General features: G+C 47.0%; 1 protein-coding gene across 1 annotated transcript; it reads left to right on the forward strand.

The window, feature by feature from the left end:
- The first annotated feature begins 6422 nt into the window (after positions 1-6422).
- LOC119962165 (beta-crystallin A2) lies at positions 6423-17758 on the forward strand. Its single transcript, XM_038790109.1, has 5 exons — positions 6423-6580; positions 10593-10773; positions 14100-14241; positions 16250-16392; positions 17525-17758. The coding sequence occupies exons 2-5, from the start codon at positions 10616-10618 to the stop codon at positions 17670-17672; spliced, it is 591 nt and encodes a 196-aa protein (XP_038646037.1). The 5' UTR covers positions 6423-6580; positions 10593-10615; the 3' UTR covers positions 17673-17758.
- Positions 17759-18869: the final 1111 nt, after the last annotated feature.

The following is an 18869-nucleotide window of genomic DNA, read 5'->3' on the forward strand; positions in this document are numbered from 1 at the left end:
TTGGTCACATCGCCCTGGACCAAGGTGGGCATAGACCTGTTCCATGCGCTTGGCCGGGACTACGTCCTCATTGTGGACTATTTCTCGAACTACCCGGAGGTGGTAAGGTTGCACGACCTCACCTCAGCTGCGGTCATTCGTGCGTGTAAGGAAACCTTCGCTCGGCACGGCATCCCACTCACGGTCATGTCCAACAATGGCCCCTGTTTTGCCAGTCAGGAGTGGTCCAACTTTGCCGGACAGTACAACTTCACGCATGTCACGTCCAGTCCTCTTTACCCCCAGTCCAATGGTAAAGCAGAGAAGGGAGTGCACATCGTAAAAAGGCTCCTGTGCAAAGCAGCCGATGCTGGTTCTGATTTTTACCTTGCCTTGCTTGCCTACCGCTCCACCCCTTTGTCCACTGGCCTGTCACCGGCTCAACTACTCATGAATCGCACGCTGCGGACGACAGTGCCATCCATTCATGTCCCGGACCTGGACCACGTTCCGGTCCTTCGCCGGATGCAGCTGACTCGGGCCCAGCACAAATCGACCTACAACTCCCGTGCCACGGATCTCCCTGCTCTGGCTCCCAATGACAATGTCCGTGTCCAGCTTCCAGATGGTGGCTGGTCCGTCACCACTGTGATGCTCAGACATTGTTTTATAAAAGAGGGGGATGTCATAATATACACATCAGTATATAATGGTGCAGACACACACTGACTGACACACTGCACGACCAATCAACACACACAACACAGCAGCCAATCACCAGTTAGAGCACGCTCACTGTAAAGCCAGAGGGCACTAGTTTTCCTGCTCATTCGGGATGCAGCCTCTGAGACGGACAGAGCTCACAGCTTGTAGCACAAACCTTCACCTTGTGCTAACAGTTTAGACTGGTCAGGTTAGGCATAGGTCTTCAGTTAATCTAACATAGTGTCGACCCACAGTGCAAGTATGTTCAACAGTTCTTAGCTTAATAAAGTAGTGTTGTACTATTACAAGTGTTGGTAGCCTGTCTATGTTACTGCTAAGGTAAACGCAGTCTCCACAGATCCAGAGTACCCAACACATCAAGACCCTCCCATGAGACACCCCCATATCAGACTCCCCCATCAGACTCCCCCATATTAGAGACCTTGTATTAGAGACCTTCCTACATCAGCGATCCCCGCATCAGAGACCGCCCCCCCCCCCCCCCCCCCCGCAATCAGTCACCTTGCCTGGAGGCTAAAAAGCAGTTCATGCAGAAACAGTGAAAAATCACTGCTTTTTCACTCACCTGTCCCTAAAGCCTGCTGCCTCAAACAGACGTGTAGAAAGCAGCAGCTTACATAGAAATCCAAAACATATCGTAAGGTTTTAAACCCCCTCAGATCCTTTGATCTGTGAGGCTTCTATTCATTTTCAAAGAGAAATAGCTTTTAGTAGGCTGTTATTGACAGGGTAATGGATTCTAGATAGCCAGGTGTCTGGGTTGTTTATTGTCTTTTGCCTTCACGCTGGAATGCATCTCAAGTACACTGCTGTGAAGCTAAACACAATACTTATAAACACAGAGCTATGATTGGCAGCTCCTCACCACATGAAAAACAGTTAAGTGCATTCTGCTGAGAAAAAGAGGAAGTGAAAGCACTTAGAAACAAAGAACATAAAAACTAGGAGCAGGAGTAGACCATCTGGCCCCTCGAGCCTGCTCCGCCATTCAATTAGATCATGGCTGATCTTTTGTGGACTCAGCTCCAAAGAACAAAGAACAAAGAAAAGTACAGCACAGGAACAGGCCCTTCAGCCCTCCAAGCCTATGCTGACCATGCTACCCGTCTAAACTAAAATCTTTTACACTTACGGGGTCCGTATCTCTCTATTCCCATCCTATTCATGTATTTGTCAAGATGCCCCTTAAATGTCACTATCGTCCCTGCTTCCATCACCTCCTCTGGCAGCGAGTTCCAGGCACCCACTACCCTCTGTGTAAAAAACTTACCTTGTACATCTCCTCTAATCCTTGCCCCTTGCACCTTAAACCTATGCCCCCTAGTAATTGCCCCCTCTACCCTGGGAAAAAGTCTCTGACTACCACTCTGCCTATGCCCCTCATAATTTTGTAGACCTCTATCAGGTCGCCCCTCAACCTGCTTTGTTCCAGTGAGAACAAACCAAGTTTATTCAACCTCATAGCTAATGCCCTCCATACCAGGCAACATCCTGGTAAATCTCTTCTACACCTTCTCTAAAGCCTCCACATTCTTCTGGTAGTGTGGCGACCAGAATTGAACACTATACTCCAAGTGTGGCCTAACCGGGGTTCTATGCAGCTGCAACATGATTTGCCAATTTTTATACTCAATGCCCCGGCCAATGAAGGCAAGCATGCCGTATGCCTTCTTGACTACCTTCTCCATCTGCGTTGCCCCTTTCAGTGACCTGTGGACCTGTACACCTAGATCTCTCTGACTGTCAATACTCTTGAGGGTTCTACCATTCACTGTATATTCCCTACCTGTAGTAAACCTTCCAAAATGCAATACCTCACATTTTTCCGGATTAAACTCCATCTGCCATCTCTCCGCCCAAGTCTCCAAATGATCTAAATCCAGCTGTTTCCTCTGCCAGTCCTTATCGCTATCTGCAATTCCACCGACCTTTGTGATGTCCGCAAACTTACTAATCAGACAAGTTACATTTTCCTCCAAATCATTTATATAAACTATGAACCTCAAAGGTCCCAGCACTGATCCCTGCAGAACACCACTCGTCACAGCTCTCCAATCAGAAAAGCACCCTTCCATTGCTACTCTCTGCCTTCTATGACCTAGCCAGTTCTGTATCCATCTTGCCAGCTCACTTCTGATCCCATGTGACTACACCTTTTGTACCAGCCTGCCATGTGGGACCTTGCTAAAGGCCTCACTGAAGTCCATATGGACAACATCCACTGCCCTACCTGCATCAATCATCTTTGTGATCTCCTCGAACAAGTTAGTGAGACACGACCTCCCCTTCAGAAAACCGTGCTGCCTCTCGCGAATACGACCACTTGCATCCAAATGGGAGTAGATCCTGTCTCCAAGAATTCTCTCCAGTAATTTCCCTACCACTGACGGAAGGCTCAGCGGCCTATAGTTCCTTGAATTATCCTTGCTACCCTTCTTAAACAAAGGAACAACATTGGCTATTCTCCAGTCCTCCGGGACATCACCTGAAGTCAGTGAGGATCCAAAGATTTCTGTCAAGGCCTCAGCAATTTCCTCTCTTGCCTCCTTCAGTATTCTGATGTAGATTCCATCAGGCCCTGGGGACTTATCCACCGTAATATTTTTCAAGATGCCCAACACCCCGTCCTTTTGGATCTCAATGTGAACCAGGCTATCTACACACCCTTCTCCAGACTCAACATCCACCAATTCCTTCTCTTTGGTGAATACTGATGCAAAGTATTCATTTAGTACCTCATCCATTTCCTCTGGCTCCACACAGAGATTCCCTCCCCTGTCCTTCAGTGGGCCAACCCTTTCCCTGGCTACCCTCTTGCTTTTTATGTACGTGTAAAAAGCCTTGGGATTTTTCTTAACCCTATTTCCCAATGACTTTTCATGACCCCTTCTCGCCCTCCTGACTCCTTGCTTATGTTCCTTCCTACTTTCCTTATATTCCACACAGGCTTCATCTGTTCCCAGCCTCTAGCCCTGACAAATGCCCCCTCTTTCATTTTGACGAGGCCTACAATATATCTCGTTATCGAAGGTTCCCGAAATTTGCCGTATTTATCCTTCTTCCTCACAGGAACATGCCAGTCCTGAATTCCTTTCAACTGACATTTGAAAGCCTCCCACATGTCAGATGTTGATTTACCCTCAAACATCCGCCCCCCAATCTAAGTTCTTCAGTTCCCGCCTAATATTGTTATAATTAGCCTTCCCTCAATTTAGCCATTCACCCTAGGACCACTCTTATCCTTGTCCACCAGCATTTTAAAACTTACTGAATTGTGGTCACTGTTCCCAAAATGCTCCCCTACTGAAACTTCTACCATCTGGCTGGGCTCATTCCCCAATACCAGATCCAGTATAGCCCCTTCCCTAGTTGGATTGTCTACATATTGTTTTAAGAAGCCCTCCCGGATGCTCCTTACAAACTATGCCCCGTCCAAGCCCCGAGCATTAAGTGAGTCCCAGTCAATATTGGGGAAGTTAAAAGTCTCCCATCACAACAACCCTGTTGCTTTTATCTCCTCGATGTCTACTTGCCAGTGAGGGGTCACATCCGGTCATTGTCAGGTTGATGATTGTGGGATCCTGCTGTGCACAAATTGGCTGCCGCATTTCCCACATGACAACGGTGTCTGCACTTCAAAGTGAAAAGTACCTAATTAGCTAGAAAGTGCTTTGGGGGTGCCCTCAAATTGTGAAGGGCTCTCCATAAGTGCAAGAGCTTCCTTCTTTATTTGTTCTGTCTTCTCTTTAATCCTTTCAGCTTTGATCGTTTCTCCTACCATCAGCGTTGACTTAAATTGCTTCATCCATAGAAACAAACATGGAGAATAGAAGCAGAAGAAGGCCATTTGGCCCTTCAAGCCAGCTCCACCATTCATTATGATCATGGCTGATCATCAAGTTCAAAACCCTGATCGCGTCTTCCCCCCAATATCCCTTGATCCTTTTAGCCCCAAGAGTTATATCTAATTCCTTCTGGAAATTACACAGTTTTGGCCTCAACTACTTTCTGTGGTAGCGAATTCCACAGATTCACCACTCTCTGGGTGAAGAAATTTCTCCTCACCTCAGTCCTTATCCCCAAACTATGACCCCCTAGTTCTGGGCTCCCCCACCATCGGGAACATTCTTTCTGAATCTACCCTCTCTAATCCTGTTAGAATTTTATAAGTTTCTATGAAGTCCCCTCTCACTTTTCTAAACTCCCATGGATATAATCCTAATCGACTGAGTCTCTTCTCGCATGACCGTCCCACCATCCCAGGAATCAGTCTGGTAAACCTTCGCTGCACTCCCTCCATCGCAAGAACATCCTTCCTTAGATAAGGACACCAAAACTGCACCCAATACTCCTGGTGTGGCCTCACCAGTGCCCTTTACAATTGCAGTAAAACATCTCTATTCCAATACTCAAATCCTCTCGCTATGAAGGCCAACATACCATTTGCCTTCTTTACTGCCTGATGTACCTGCGCGCTTAATTTCAGTGACTGATGAGTCACAATAAGCGTCCACCTCTCTCAATTTACACTCATTCAAATAATAATCTGCCTTCCTATTTTTGCTATCAAAGCGGATAACCTCACATTTACCTACATTATACTGCATCTGACATGCATGTACCCACTCACTCAGCCTGTCCAAATCCCGCTGAAGCATCTCTGCATCCTCCTCACAGCTCACCCTCCCACCCAACTTTGTATTATCTGCAAATTTAGTTCCCTCGTCTAAATCATTAATATATAATGTGAACAGTTGGGGTTCTGGCACAGATCCCTGCGGTAACCCACTAGTCATTGTCTGCCAATCGGAAAAAGACTAATTTATTCCAACTTTTTGCTTCCTGTCGGCTAACCAGCTTTCTATCCATCTCAAGATACTACCTGCAATACCATGCGCTTTAACCTTATGTAGCAATCTGCTATGTGAGACTATGTCGAAAGCCTTCTGAAAATCTATATAAACCACATCCACCGATTCTCATTGGTCAACTCTACTAGTTACATCTTCAAAGAATTCCAGTCGATTTGTCAAGCATGATTTCCCTTCCGTAAATCCATGTTGACTTTGTCTAAAACCACCACTGCTTTCCAAATGCTGTGCTATGAAATCCTTGGACTAATGGGCTCCAGCAACTTCCCTACTACCGACGTTAAGCTCACTGGTCTATAGTTCCCTGCTTTCCCTCTGCCTCCCTTTTTGAATAGCGGGGTTATATTAGCTACCTTTCAATCTGTAGGAACCATTTCAGAGTCCAAAGAATTTTGGAAAATGACCACCAATGGATCTAATATTTCTGGAAACTGGGGTGTGACCATCTCTTGGGCTTCAGGCCTGCCAGAGCTGCCCATTGATTATGAACTTGGGACCCTGATTGGACAGAAAGCAAAGGGCCTGGAGTGAAAGTAAACATCTCGGACAGTGTGCTGCTGTGTAGAAGCAAAGTCTGAGAAGTAATGCAAGATAGAGAGGGAGTGACTTTCCACAAATATTAGCTGGCTAAATCACAGCTGCATCCCCAGCTCATTGTACTTGCAAAGTGGCATGTAACTAATTGGACTGGCTGTCAAGCTAGAGTGTTGTGTCAGTCTGTTTTCCTTGGAACCTGGCTGAAGGTCAAAAGTAGAAACAGCATTTTCTATTGTAGTGAGGTTCGGAGAGACAGATAAAACTGATCCTTTCCACAATGGTCCCTGAGGCTCCGCACAAAGGCTTTTTGCCTCACGTGGGCCTTTTCAAGGCTGCGCATTGCTGAGCTTGCAGGGATTGTGCCCATTCTGCACATACGCTGGGAAGGGGCACGAGTATAAAAGCGGCTTTGCCTCCCTGACTGACACCACGGCAGCCTCGCTGGAACTTGCCACCGCTGAACTCAAGTGAGTACCTCGCTCGTGCAAATACCCGATCGTGCGCAAGAAGATTTGCTTAAGTGTTTAGACTAAAGCTAGAGAGAAAGTGACGGCTGAGAATATACTGGAGGCGGGCAGCGAGTGCCTATCGTTACTTACACTCGTCCTTGCCTGTATATTTTCCGAGGCTTGCAAAGGAACCTGCTGTCAGTGGATGAGTGAAACAGTACAGCACCCGCTACAGCTCCTCTGGATTGTGTGTGAACAATTGTTTGCCTCCTCAAGGTTTGCAGGATTTTGACCTGAACTGTGCAGGCTGTGTATCAGACAGTGAAAGTGAGGACAGCGAATTCAGTGTTAAACCAGCTACGGGAAGGGAATGAAGCCGAGGGAAAGAAAGATTGGAGTAAGAGAGAGAAATCGAGAGCTAGATAGATAAAGTTTTTTAAAATCTCCAGTAACAATTAAAAGGCAAAGAGATGAATCTGCACAGTTGTGCTGGTTTATCTTCAGTGCCAGCGAGTTTCTTTTGGCAGCAGTTGACACTTAGCAAAACATTAAAAAGGCTACTTTAATAAGGTGACCAGGCCTTAACTTTGTGAGGCGGGTTTAGTTTCCCACGATCCAAGTACAGGGATTACACGTCATTGAGTGAATTCCTTCGAGAGAGACATGGACCTGTTTATAGCTGCAACGTAGATCACCTCATATGAAAGGTAGGTATTTGGGGGATTTTGTATCAGAGTAGCCTCCAGGACAAATTTGGATTGCCTAGATGTGCTGGATAACCAGGTGTTTTCACCCTGGGTTTTTATTTGTTTTTTTTGCCTCTCCTCGGAGACCACCTGGTTTTTGGATGGGATGTGGAGAGTATGTATTGTGATATGGTTTGTGGAGTCCAGGTTTGATGGATCCTGGTAATGGGTTGAAGGGTTATGGAGAACGGGCAGGAGAGTGGCGATGAGGCTGAGAGGAGATCGGCCATGATCGTGTTGAATAGCGGAGCGCGTTCGAGGAGCTGAATTGCTCACTCCAGCTCCTAGTTCTTATGTTCTTATGATTAGAGCATCTTTATCTGTCTGTCACTAGTTGAATATTTATAACTTCAATAGTGAGCCAGACGGTGCAATGTTATTAGCATGAAGCTAGTGAGCCTGTTAAAAACCTCAAATTACATAATCTTTTAAAGCCAGATGAACTGCTTATTGAGTTCTGATAAACGCAAGTCACTGATCACATCTCTGTTGACGAAATTTCACAGACATTGTCCAGAATCATTTCTCCTCCCAATCTTCTCTCCTTTACCTACTTTTCCACCGAGATAAAGCTGACTGCTACGATCGTGATTGAAGAAGTCCCAAACACAAAAGATATCACTGCATGGGGTTGGTTAGATGGAATGAATGAATGAAATGAATGAAAATCGCTTATTGTCACAAGTAGGCTTCAAATGAAGTTATTGTGAAAAGTCCCTAGTCGCCACATTCCGGCGCCTGTTCAGGACATGGGGGGGGGGGCTGGATTCTCCGCCCCGCCGCCCCACATTTCTGCCCCGACCCGCCAGCGGGATTCTCCGTTATGCCGGCCGGTCAATGGGGTTTCCCATTGTGGGGCAGCCCCACGCCATCGGGAAACCCCCAGGCGTCGGCAAAACAGATAATCCCGCCAGCGGAGAATCCCGCCCGGGGTATTTAACTGTCCGGAATTGTTTATGCGGTTAGGATTTTAATGGTGAGCCAGACACTGGGAAACATTTTCCTGAAGCTAAAGGCATTGGAAATAGGACAGCAACTTCTGTATTTTTGTGCTTAACCACATCAAACCTCATTTGTTGACCCAGCTTTGTCCAACCGGGCAAAGGTGGCAAGTTAATTGTTCCATGCTGCATTCCCCATGGCAATGCCTCCACCAATCAGAGTCCACGCTAAAACCAATCAGCACTCTTTTCTCATGCAATACATATCATTGTTCCCCTGCTACTTTGGACAATTCTTGTGATTCTGTCCTGATGAATGGTTAGCACTGCTGCCTCACAACACCAGGGACCCAGATTCAATTCGGCCTGGGGTCACTGTCTGTGTGGAGTGTGCACATTCTCCCTGTGCCTGCGTGGGTTTCCTCTGGGTGCTCTGGTTTCCTGCAACAGTCCTGAGTTGTGCAGGTTAGGTGGATTGGCCATGTGATAAATTGCCCCTTCGCATCCAAAGATTAGGTGGGGTTATAGAGATAGGATCGTGGGATTGGGCCGAGGAAGGGTGCTCTTCCAGAAGGTCGGTACAGACACGATGGGCCGAATGGTCTACTTCTGCACTATAGGGATTCTATGACTCTATGAAGATGAAAAGCTTTGTTTCTTTTTTCAATAATACTCACATTCTGTGCTACTAAACATTTAGTTGATAGTGGACTTGGTAGAACGCCACACCAGATGGATGGTACAAGTGGCTGAAAATGACTACTTACTCCCTTTGTCTGTTGTTCCTGCCAGTCTCTATGGTAAATGGTCCAGAGCAGCTCTGGGAAATTCAAGGTCAGAGCTTTCGTGTTGAGGAGCTGGAACCCAAACCATATATCTTCCTAAACCGAGGGTGACTGAGGAGACCAACTCTTGCTTCAGAGGGGATCAACTAACCAATTCAGATGTGGATCAAACTAATTTGCTTTAAACTCATTCTTGGGGTATGGGCATCGTAAGCAAGGCTGGTATTTTTTACCTCTCCTTAGTGGCCCCTGAAAAAATGGTGCTGGACCTTCTTCACGAATTGCTGCAGTCACGGGGTGAGGTATCTCCTCAGTTCCCTTGTGACAGAGATCCAGGAGTTTGACCTGGTAACCATTCCTCAGGAAACTAAGGAAATTCGGCATGTCCACATTAACCCTTAGCAGTTTCAAATTCCTAGGGGTGCACATCACCAAAAATCTGTCCTGGTCCACTCACGTCGACACTATCACCAAGAAAGCACAACAGCGCCTATACTTCCTCAGGAAACTAAGGAAATTCGGCATGTCCACATTAACCCTTAGCAGTTTCAAATTCCTAGGGGTGCACATCACCAAAAATCTGTCCTGGTCCACTCACGTCGACACTATCACCAAGAAAGCACAACAGCGCCTATACTTCCTCAGGAAACTAAGGAAATTTGGCATGTCCACATTAACCCTTACCAACTTTTACAGATGCACTATAGAAAGCATCCTATCGGGCTGCATCACAGCCTGGTATGGCAACTGCTCGGCCCAGTCCCGCAAGGAACTTCAGAGAGTCATGAATACCGCCCAGTCCATCACACAAACCTGCCTCCCATCCATAGACTCCATCTACACCTCCCGCTGCCGGGGGAAAGCGGGCAGCATAATCAAGGATCCCTCCCACCCGGCTTACTCACTTTTCCAACTTCTTCCATCAGGCGGGAGATACAGAAGTCTGAGAACACGCACGAACAGACTCAAAAACAGCTTCTTCCCCACTGTCACCAGACTCCTAAATGACCCTCTTATTGACTGACCTCATTAACACTACACCCTGTATGCTTCATCCGATGCCAATGCTTATGTAGTTACATTGTATGTCTTGTGTTGCCCTATTATGTATTCTCATGTATTTTCTTGAATTTTGTTTAATTCCCTTTTCTTCCATGTACTTAATGATCTGTTTGAGCTGTTTGCAGAAAAATACTTTTCACTGTACCTCGGTTCATGTGACAATAAACAAATCCAATCCAATCCAATGAGGTAATGGCTGCCGTACTCCCAAGTTAGGATGGTGTGCGATTTGGAGGGCAGCTTGGTGGTGGTAGGGTCCCCATCAACCTGCTCCCCTGCCCTCTTAGATAGTGAAGGTCACAGGCGTGGAAGCAAATCTGGTATTTGAACGGCTCCACATCAGGAAGTATTTTAGGAGATTCCAGAGTGTAGAGTCAAAATTGCAGAGAGCATGTCCGGCAATATGAACAGGGCAGTGCATTCAATTGAAAGCGCAGCCGGAGAGCTGCTCTTTGTTTCTGCTGCTAATGGTACATTCCTCTTCCTGCCGTTACAGAAGGTACGGTGCAACAATTCAAGATGACAACCCAACCAATGGACATCGTGGGACAGTGGAAGATCACTATCTGGGAAGAGCAAAACTTCCAGGGAAAGCATTGCGAGTTTATGCTGGAATGCCCAAACATCATGGAGCGGGGATTCAACAAGATCCGATCCATTAAGGTGGAATGTGGACCGTAAGTGTTCAACATTACACTACTCCTACCCAATCCTCCAACCATTCGCTCCCCCCACGCCCCCCAAATAACGGCCTCTGCGATTAGTAAAATAGAGGGGATGTTGGATTTTGAATGGTGGCTGGGCCCACTGATTCATTCATTAGGACAGAAATTGGACTATTCATTCATTAAGAATAGCACGGATCAGGACACACTATTGGGAGTAATTTATACCCCCCTATCAGCTGTTATACATTGGCTGAGCATTAAATAAGAAATTATAGGAGCTTGTAACAAAGGCAAAGTAATAATTATAGGTGATTTTAATCTTCATGTAGACTGGACCAAGCAATTACAGTGGTGGTTTGGAAGATGAGTTTGTAGAATGCTTTCATGGCGGTTTCCTATTGTGTTATGGACCCAACTCAGGAAAAATTACTTTATTTCTAGTTTTGTGCATTGAGGAAGGGTTAATTAATAATGTTATAGTAAAAGATCCACTGGGAAATAGTGATCATAATACATTAAGTTTGAAAACGATATACTCCCACCCAAATAGAATGTTAAATTTAAGCGAAGTCCACTACATAGTCATGAGGAGAGAGCTGGCTACAGATAATTGGGTAAATGGACTAAAAGATGCAGAGGTGAATGAACAGTGTGGAATACAGACAATTATAGAAACAATTCAAAATGTTTAACATCATTGCATCAAAAAACAAAATCTCATTGGGAAAGATCCATCGGTGGCTTACTAAAGAGGTTAAGGATAGTATTAGATTAAAAGAAGATGGTAAAGTTGCAAATGATAATAGTTTTACACATGGGAGTGTTTTAGAAACCAGCAACGGGCCAACAGAAAAAGTAGAGTCTGAGAATAAATTTGCCGAGAATATAAGATTTTGAGAGATCAAGTCAGCCATGATCCTATCAAATAGCAGAGCAGGCTCGAGTGGCCTACTCCTGTTCCTAATTCATATGTTTGCATGTATGCTTGTATGTTTGTAAGAGCTTTCACAAGTAAATAATGAAAGAGCGTAGCTAAAGTAAAAATTGGTCCCTTAGAAGCCAGACACAGGAGAAATTATGATGGAGAATGAAGAAATGGAAGCTAGAAAATGTCACAATTCAAGAAAGCCGGGAAAGAGGAAACAGGGAATTACAGACCAGTTGGCCTGACATCAGTGATTGAGAAAGTACTGGAATCTATTATCAAGGAACCCTTAATAATACATTTAGAAAAGCAAAGTACGATTGGAACAAGTCAATTTGGTTTTAAGAAGGGGAAATCCAGTTTTACAAAATTGATGACTTCTTTTGAGGATGTAAAGAGTAGGGTTGATAAAGGGTAATCAGTAGATGTAGTATACTTCTATTTCTAAAAGGCATTCGATACGGTGTCGCACAAAAGATTAGTACACAGGATAAACGCTCATGGATTTAGGGGTAATACATGAGTATGTGTAGAGGATTGGTTCGTGGTCAGGAAGCACAGATCAGGGATAAATTAGGCATTTTCAAGTTGACAGGCTGTGACTGGTGGAGTGCTGCAAGGGTTAGTGCTAGGGACTCAGCTATTTACAATTTGTATTAATGACTTAGACAAGGAGACAGCAAGTAATGCAGCCAGGTTTACTCATGATATAAAGCTATGTGGGAATGCAAGCTGTGAGGAGGACACAAAGAGGCAGCAAACAGATATGGATAGGTTAAGTGAATTGCCAAGAAGCTGGCAGATGAGCTACAATGTAGGGAAGTGTGAGGTTGAAGGAAAAGACAAGCAGAATATTTTTCGAATTGTGTGAAACTCATAAACGTTGATGCTCAGAAAGACTTGGATGTGCTCGTACAGGGAACACGGGTTAGCAAGCAAGTACAGCAAACAATTAGAATTCAAATGTTATGTTGGCCTTCATTGCAAGGTGACTGGACAACAAGAATAAAGGGATCTTGCTGCATTGTATGGGGCTTTGGTGAGACATCTGGAGTATTGTGTGCAATTTTGATCTCCATATTTAAGGAAGCATAAACTTGCATTGAAGACAGTACAGTGAGTGTTCACCAGATTGATAAGAGAGCGTTGTCCAGAGGCTGAGTAAACTGAGTCTTTATTCTCTGGTGATTAGATGAATGAGAGGCAAACATTCAAGGTCATAAAGGGAACTTCACAGGGGAAACACTGAGAGTTTTTTTCTGCTCAGTAAGAACAATCCAGAACAAGGAGCCAAGGCTCAGAATAAGGGGACGATCATTTAGGATTGGGATGAGGAGAAATTTCTTCACTCAAAGGGTTGTAAATCTTTGGAATTCTCTACTGCAGAGGGGCTGGGTGCTCCAATATATCTAAGGCTGAGAGGAATCAAGGGATATGGGAACAGGCAAGAAAGTGGAATTGAACCCAAGGTCAGCCATGGTCGTTTGACTGGCAGCGGAATAGGCTCAACAGTCTTCTCCTGTCTGGCTCTTACGTTCCGCTGCCTCTGTTGCTTGTAGACTGGACTATTCCTTATCAACCTACCACCTTTTAACTTGAGATTACTCAAAACTCTGCTATATGTAACCTAATTTACATCATGTCCCATTCGCCCTGTGCTCACTAATTTACTTTGGTTCCCAATCGGCAACTGATTGATAAAGCACTTTCTTAAAGTGTGAGTCAATGCTCCCCCTGGCGTCTTGGCCAATATTTACCTCCCAGTCATTGTTAAAACAGATTATCTGGTCGTTATCACATTGCTGTTCGGGAGTTTACATTGTGCAAATTCATTGCTGTGTTTCCCTACAATACAATAGTGACTACTCGGCAAAGGTATTTTGAGGACAATGAAGCACTTTGGGATGTCCAGAGGTTGTGAAAGCTGTTATCTAATTGCAACTCTTTATCAAGTGGACCAAAGCATTTGACTTACTTTGCACAACGGCACTGACACTATCTGAAAGGTCGAGCTCAGAGATCAGGAGAGGGGTTAGGTTGGTCGTCTTTCCTGTGCCTGGCTGTCTTCTGATTGCTGGCAAGTGTGTGGGCGAGTGCACAGGGGTCAGCCGTGGACAGCTTTGAGTCTGGCCGTAATGCCCCATGTGGTCGAATTGCCTGCACTGTTGAAACCCAAGAATGAAGATCTTCCTCCGGCATCAGTTTTGCAATAAATGTCATGCCTACGGAAGCATGTCCCAACTTGAGATGGTACCAACAGAAGGTGGAGGCGGGGGGAGGGAGAAAGTGTTGGGGATGGGGGTGGTGGGGAAGCTGTATCTATCCAGAGGCTGTGTTACACCAGGCCCATGCGAGGTTGTTTGTTTGCGGGAAAATCATTGAATGTCTTTCCCCCCTCTCTCACTTGTAGCTGGGTCGGTTATGAGTATCCAGAGTTCCAGGGACAGCAGTTCATTCTGGAGAAGGGCGACTACCCACACTGGGATGCCTGGAGTGGTAACAGTGGCTACAGAACAGAGCACCTGCTTTCTTTCCGGCCAATCAAATGTGCCGTAAGTCCCTTATAATCTTTGACTCTTTCTCTCAGCGTCTGTATCAGTCCAGTAATCCTAACCCTGCAAAAAGAGGTAAGGTTCAGGGACCATTTCCGCAGTAATCTACATGTAATCAAATTTCAAGCATGTTTGTAAAGGGTTAAGCTATTGATTAACAAATATATTGATGTACCATCAATTGTACGCGAGGCGAGTGATTTACCAAAGTCTGGCTTTAATTGACTAGAACACAGCTCTGCGATCGTCTACAATGGAAAGGGCTGATCGTCAGGCGTCTGACCATTTATACCTCGTTAATAGAGGCATGGTTAACTCAGCCTCTCGGCCAATCGGTCGAGAGGCACATGACCGACCAGGGCCAATGGTAAGCCGACGTTCTGGCCCAATGGCAGACGAGTATGCAGATCATATCACCACATATATAAAGCATACTTCTCCCATCTCACCATCCAACAGATAGGAGAACACTCAGGGTAGAGTGGGTTACACAGGGACAGTACAATAGTTTTTGTGTTCTACATAAAGAAGGGCGGCACAGTGGTTAGCACTGCTGCCTCACAGTGCCAGAGACCTGGGTTCAATTCCACACAGACAGTGACCCAGCAAGGAATGGAACCTGGGACCCTGGCGCTGTGAAGCCACAGTGCTATCCACTTGTGCTACCGTGCTAACCGTCACCTGTCAGCTCCTGCTGGGTGCTATTGATCGTTGCGGGTCGGTTTAGCTCAGTTGGCTAATTGGCTGGTTTGTAACGCAGAGCGAGGCCCACAGCATGGACTAAAGTCCCGTACCGGTTGAGGTTATTCATGAAGGCCCAGCCTTCTCAACCTTGCCCCTCGCCTGAGGTGAGGTGACCCTCAGGTTAAATCACCACCAGGCAGCCCCCCCGCCCCCCCCCCCCCTCAAAGGGAAAAGCAGCCAATGATCATCTGGGACTATGGCGACTTTACTTACTCTTTCAGAGTCGTTGCAGACATGATGGGCTGAATGGCCTCCTTCTGCCCTGTCGGGATTCTATGGTTCTAATAGCCCTTAGACTGGAGTACGTTACACACAGAATATGCAAAAATTGTGGTTTATACATTGGGGGGCACAGATTGAAATGTGTTACATGGAAAAGAGTACATGGCCTGGAATATGTTACATGTAAATATATGCATGATCTGGAATATGCTGTATTCAGGATCTGAATGGTAAAGTAATTCAGTCAGTGTCCTCTGGACACTTGAGGTGTTGTAGATTATGCGGAATTCTCTGCTCCCCACGTGGCGTGGGAGAATCGTGGGAGGGCCTCCTAACATTTTTTATGCCCCCCCGGCACTCCAGCGATTCCCCCCCCCACCCCACCCCCGGCTCGGAAAAATCGCCGCTCGTCGTTTTTCACGGTGAACGCTGATTCTCCGAGCCCGATGGGCCGAGCGGCCGGCCCTTCATGCCCGTTTCACCACGGCAGCAACCACACCTGGTTGCTGCATTTGTGAAACGGGCGCCAGATGCCCGTTTGGGGCACCCAGGGGCCCGATTTGGACGGGAGCACCGTGACTGTGCTCGGGAGGGGACAGGCCCGTGATCGGTGCCCACCAATCGTTGGGTCAGCGTCCAAAACGGACGGACTCTTTGCCCTCCGCCGCCCGGCAAGATCAAGCCGCCACGTCTTGCCGGGTGGCGGTGGAGAAAGACGGCACCGCGCATGCGCGGGTTTGTGCCGTCTGCGCGCTGATGTCATCCGCGCATGCGCGGGTTGGAACCGGCAACCTGCGCATGCGCGGATGACATCAGAAAAGCCCCGTTTCCGCGTCATATCCGGCGCGACGAGGTTGCGGCCGGGAACGACGGGGGCCCGCTCCTAGCCCCCCGGGTGGGGGTGAATTAGGTGCGGGGAGCGGGCTCCGAGGCCGTCGTGAGCCTCGGCCGATTTCACGGCAGCCATCCCGATTTTTATCGGGAGCGGAGAATACCGGCCATTTGCAATGTAGCCACTTTTGCTCTTTCTCCCTGTTCCCAGAACCACAGTGACAGCAAGATCATCCTTTACGAGAATGAGAACTTCCAAGGCCGTAAATTTGAGTTGTGCGATGACTACCCCTCTCTGCAGGCCATGGGCTGGTGTAATAAGGAGGTTGCTTCCGTCAAGGTCAGCTCTGGAGCGTAAGTAACCAGTGGACGTGCTCACAAAGATGTTCTTCTGCACAGTGACTTGTCCCCATGTCACTCCCCCCCTCTCCCTTCCCCCCCCCCCCCCCCCCTTTCTGAGGAAAGGTACACCAACTTGGCCAGGCATCTGATATCAGGTGTTGTGCATTGGACAAACCAGTCTTGGGCAAACGCCCACAACGAATGAAATGGAATTACATTCAAAAAGGAGCAACTTGGGCTCATCACCCACAGTAGGGTTGACTTTGCCCTCTGCAATGGGTTGGTTGGCTCCTTGTCCAAACCACCAAGAGCCCCCACACTTTTACAGCCTTGGTGCAACGCAATCGGACGATAAATGTGTGGATTGTGCAAAGGTGGGGAAACTTGCGCGAATGAATTAGTTCCACTGCTCAGAGGGCCTGGGGAAAAAGCAGTTCGAATAGGAGAAGGTGTGATGTGGTCGTGGTGCATTTTCTGATTACATTTTCACATCTCATCCCTCCCTATCTCTGTAACCCGTCCCAGGCCTCCTGCCCTCCGAGAAACCTGCGCTCCTGCAATTCTGGTCGCACGCTCAGCACCCCCATTCCCACCACTCCACCATTGGCAAATACCTCGGCCCTGAGCTCTGGAATTACCTAACTAAATCCCTCCTCCTCTCTGTGCCTTCAGTGAGAACACTTTTAAATTCTACTTTGACCATTCCTTTGACCTGCTGCAGCATTCTCTATGGGCGGAATGGTAGCGCAGTGGCTAGCACTGTTGCTTCACGGGTCCCAGGTTCGATTCCCGGCTTGGGTCACTGTCTGTGCGGAGTCTGCTCGTTCTCCCCATGTCTGCGTGGGTTTCCTCCGGGTGCTCCGGTTTCCTCCCACAGGTCCTGAAAGACGTGCTGTTAGGTGAATTGGACATTCTGAATTCTCCCTCTGTGCACCCGAACAGGCCCCGGAATGTGGCGATTCGGGGATTTTCACTGTAACTTCATTGCCGTGTTAATATAAGCCGACTTGTGACAATGAAGATTATTATTATTATTATGTGGCCTGCTATCAAATGTTTTGTTTGATCGTCCTTGTGTGGAACGACTTGATGTTGCATCATGACATTGCAGGTTCTATATAAATGCATGCTGTTGTTGTTACAGATGGGTTGGCTACCAGTACCCAGGATACAGGGGCTACCAGTACATCTTTGAAAGAGACAGGCACAACGGTGAGTTCAAGAACTACAATGAGTACAGCACCCAGGCCCATACCAACCAGATGCAATCTATCCGCCGAATCCAGCACTAAGTTATGGAGAGATCATCGACCATCTGACCCACCTGTACACGGAAGTAACTGTCGTGAACAATAAAACAAAAGCATCTTGCAAAACACTTGAGAGTTGTTACTGTATTTATTGCCCCTTTACTAATTTCAGAGGTGGGTTGGCTTAGCCAAGTTGTCTGGACGGCTGGTTCGTGATGCAGAGCGACGCCAACAGCGCAGGTTCAATTCACCGCACACCGCCTTTTCAGCATTTCCCCTCGCCTGAAGTGTGGTGATTCTTAGGTTAAATCGCCACCAGTCAGCTCTCTCCCTCAAAGGGAAAGCAGCCCATGGTCATCTGGCATTTTGGCGACACTCATATTTACTCATTTCAGGAGAACGCACAAAAATAGGAATTAGGAGCAAGAGTAGGCCACTCGGCCCCTCGAGCCTGCTCCACCATTCAACGGGATCACAGCTGATCTGCTTGTAACCTCAGCCCCACATTCCCGCTGACCCCGGATAACCTGTCACCTCCTTGTTGATCAAGAATCTATCCAGCTCTGCCGTCAAAATATTCGCAGACTCTGGTTCCACTGCCTTTTGAGGAAGAGAGTTCCAGAGACTCATAGCCCTCTGGGAGGAACAATTTCTTCTCATCTCCATCTTCAATGAGCGACCCCTTAGTTTTAAACAGAGACCCCCTGGTTCTAGATTCTCTGACAAGAGGAACCATCCTCTCCACATCAACCCTCTCAATACACCCTGTTAAATGCGTTAAGAGCCCATGGTGTTGAGGGTACGATCCTGGCAAGGATAGAGGATTGGCTGGCTGGCAGAAGGCAGAGTGGGGACAAAAGGGGACTTTTTCAGGATGGCAGCCGGTGACTAGTGGTGTGCCTCAGGGGTCTGTGCTGGGACCACAACTTTTCACAATATACATAAATGATCTGGAAGAAGGTACTGAAGGCACTGTTACTAAATTTGCAGATGATACAAAGGTATGCAGAAGGACAGATAGTATTGAGGAAGCAGGGGTGGGGGGGGTTGGTGGCGATTGCGAAGGACTTGGACCGGCTAGGAGAGTGGGCAAAGGAGTGGCAGATGGAATACAATGTGAAAAAGTGTGAGGTTATGCACTTTCACAGGAAGATTGGAGCCATAAACTATTTTCTAAATGGGAAAAGGCTTAGGAAATCAGAAGCACAAATGGACCTTGTTCTGGCCTTGGAAAGTGAG

The sequence above is a fragment of the Scyliorhinus canicula genome, chromosome 2 (genome assembly GCF_902713615.1).
Source record: "Scyliorhinus canicula chromosome 2, sScyCan1.1, whole genome shotgun sequence".
Lineage (NCBI taxonomy): Eukaryota > Metazoa > Chordata > Chondrichthyes > Carcharhiniformes > Scyliorhinidae > Scyliorhinus > Scyliorhinus canicula.

Excerpts from the sequence above, each read along its gene's own strand:
- LOC119962165 (XM_038790109.1), top strand. The coding sequence starts at position 10,616 with ATGACAACCCAACCAATGGACATCGTGGGACAGTGGAAGATCACTATC. Across the intron at positions 14,242-16,249 it reads TCCGGCCAATCAAATGTGCC|AACCACAGTGACAGCAAGAT; the intron begins GTAAGTCCCTTA and ends CCCTGTTCCCAG. Across the intron at positions 16,393-17,524 it reads GTCAAGGTCAGCTCTGGAGC|ATGGGTTGGCTACCAGTACC; the intron begins GTAAGTAACCAG and ends TTGTTGTTACAG.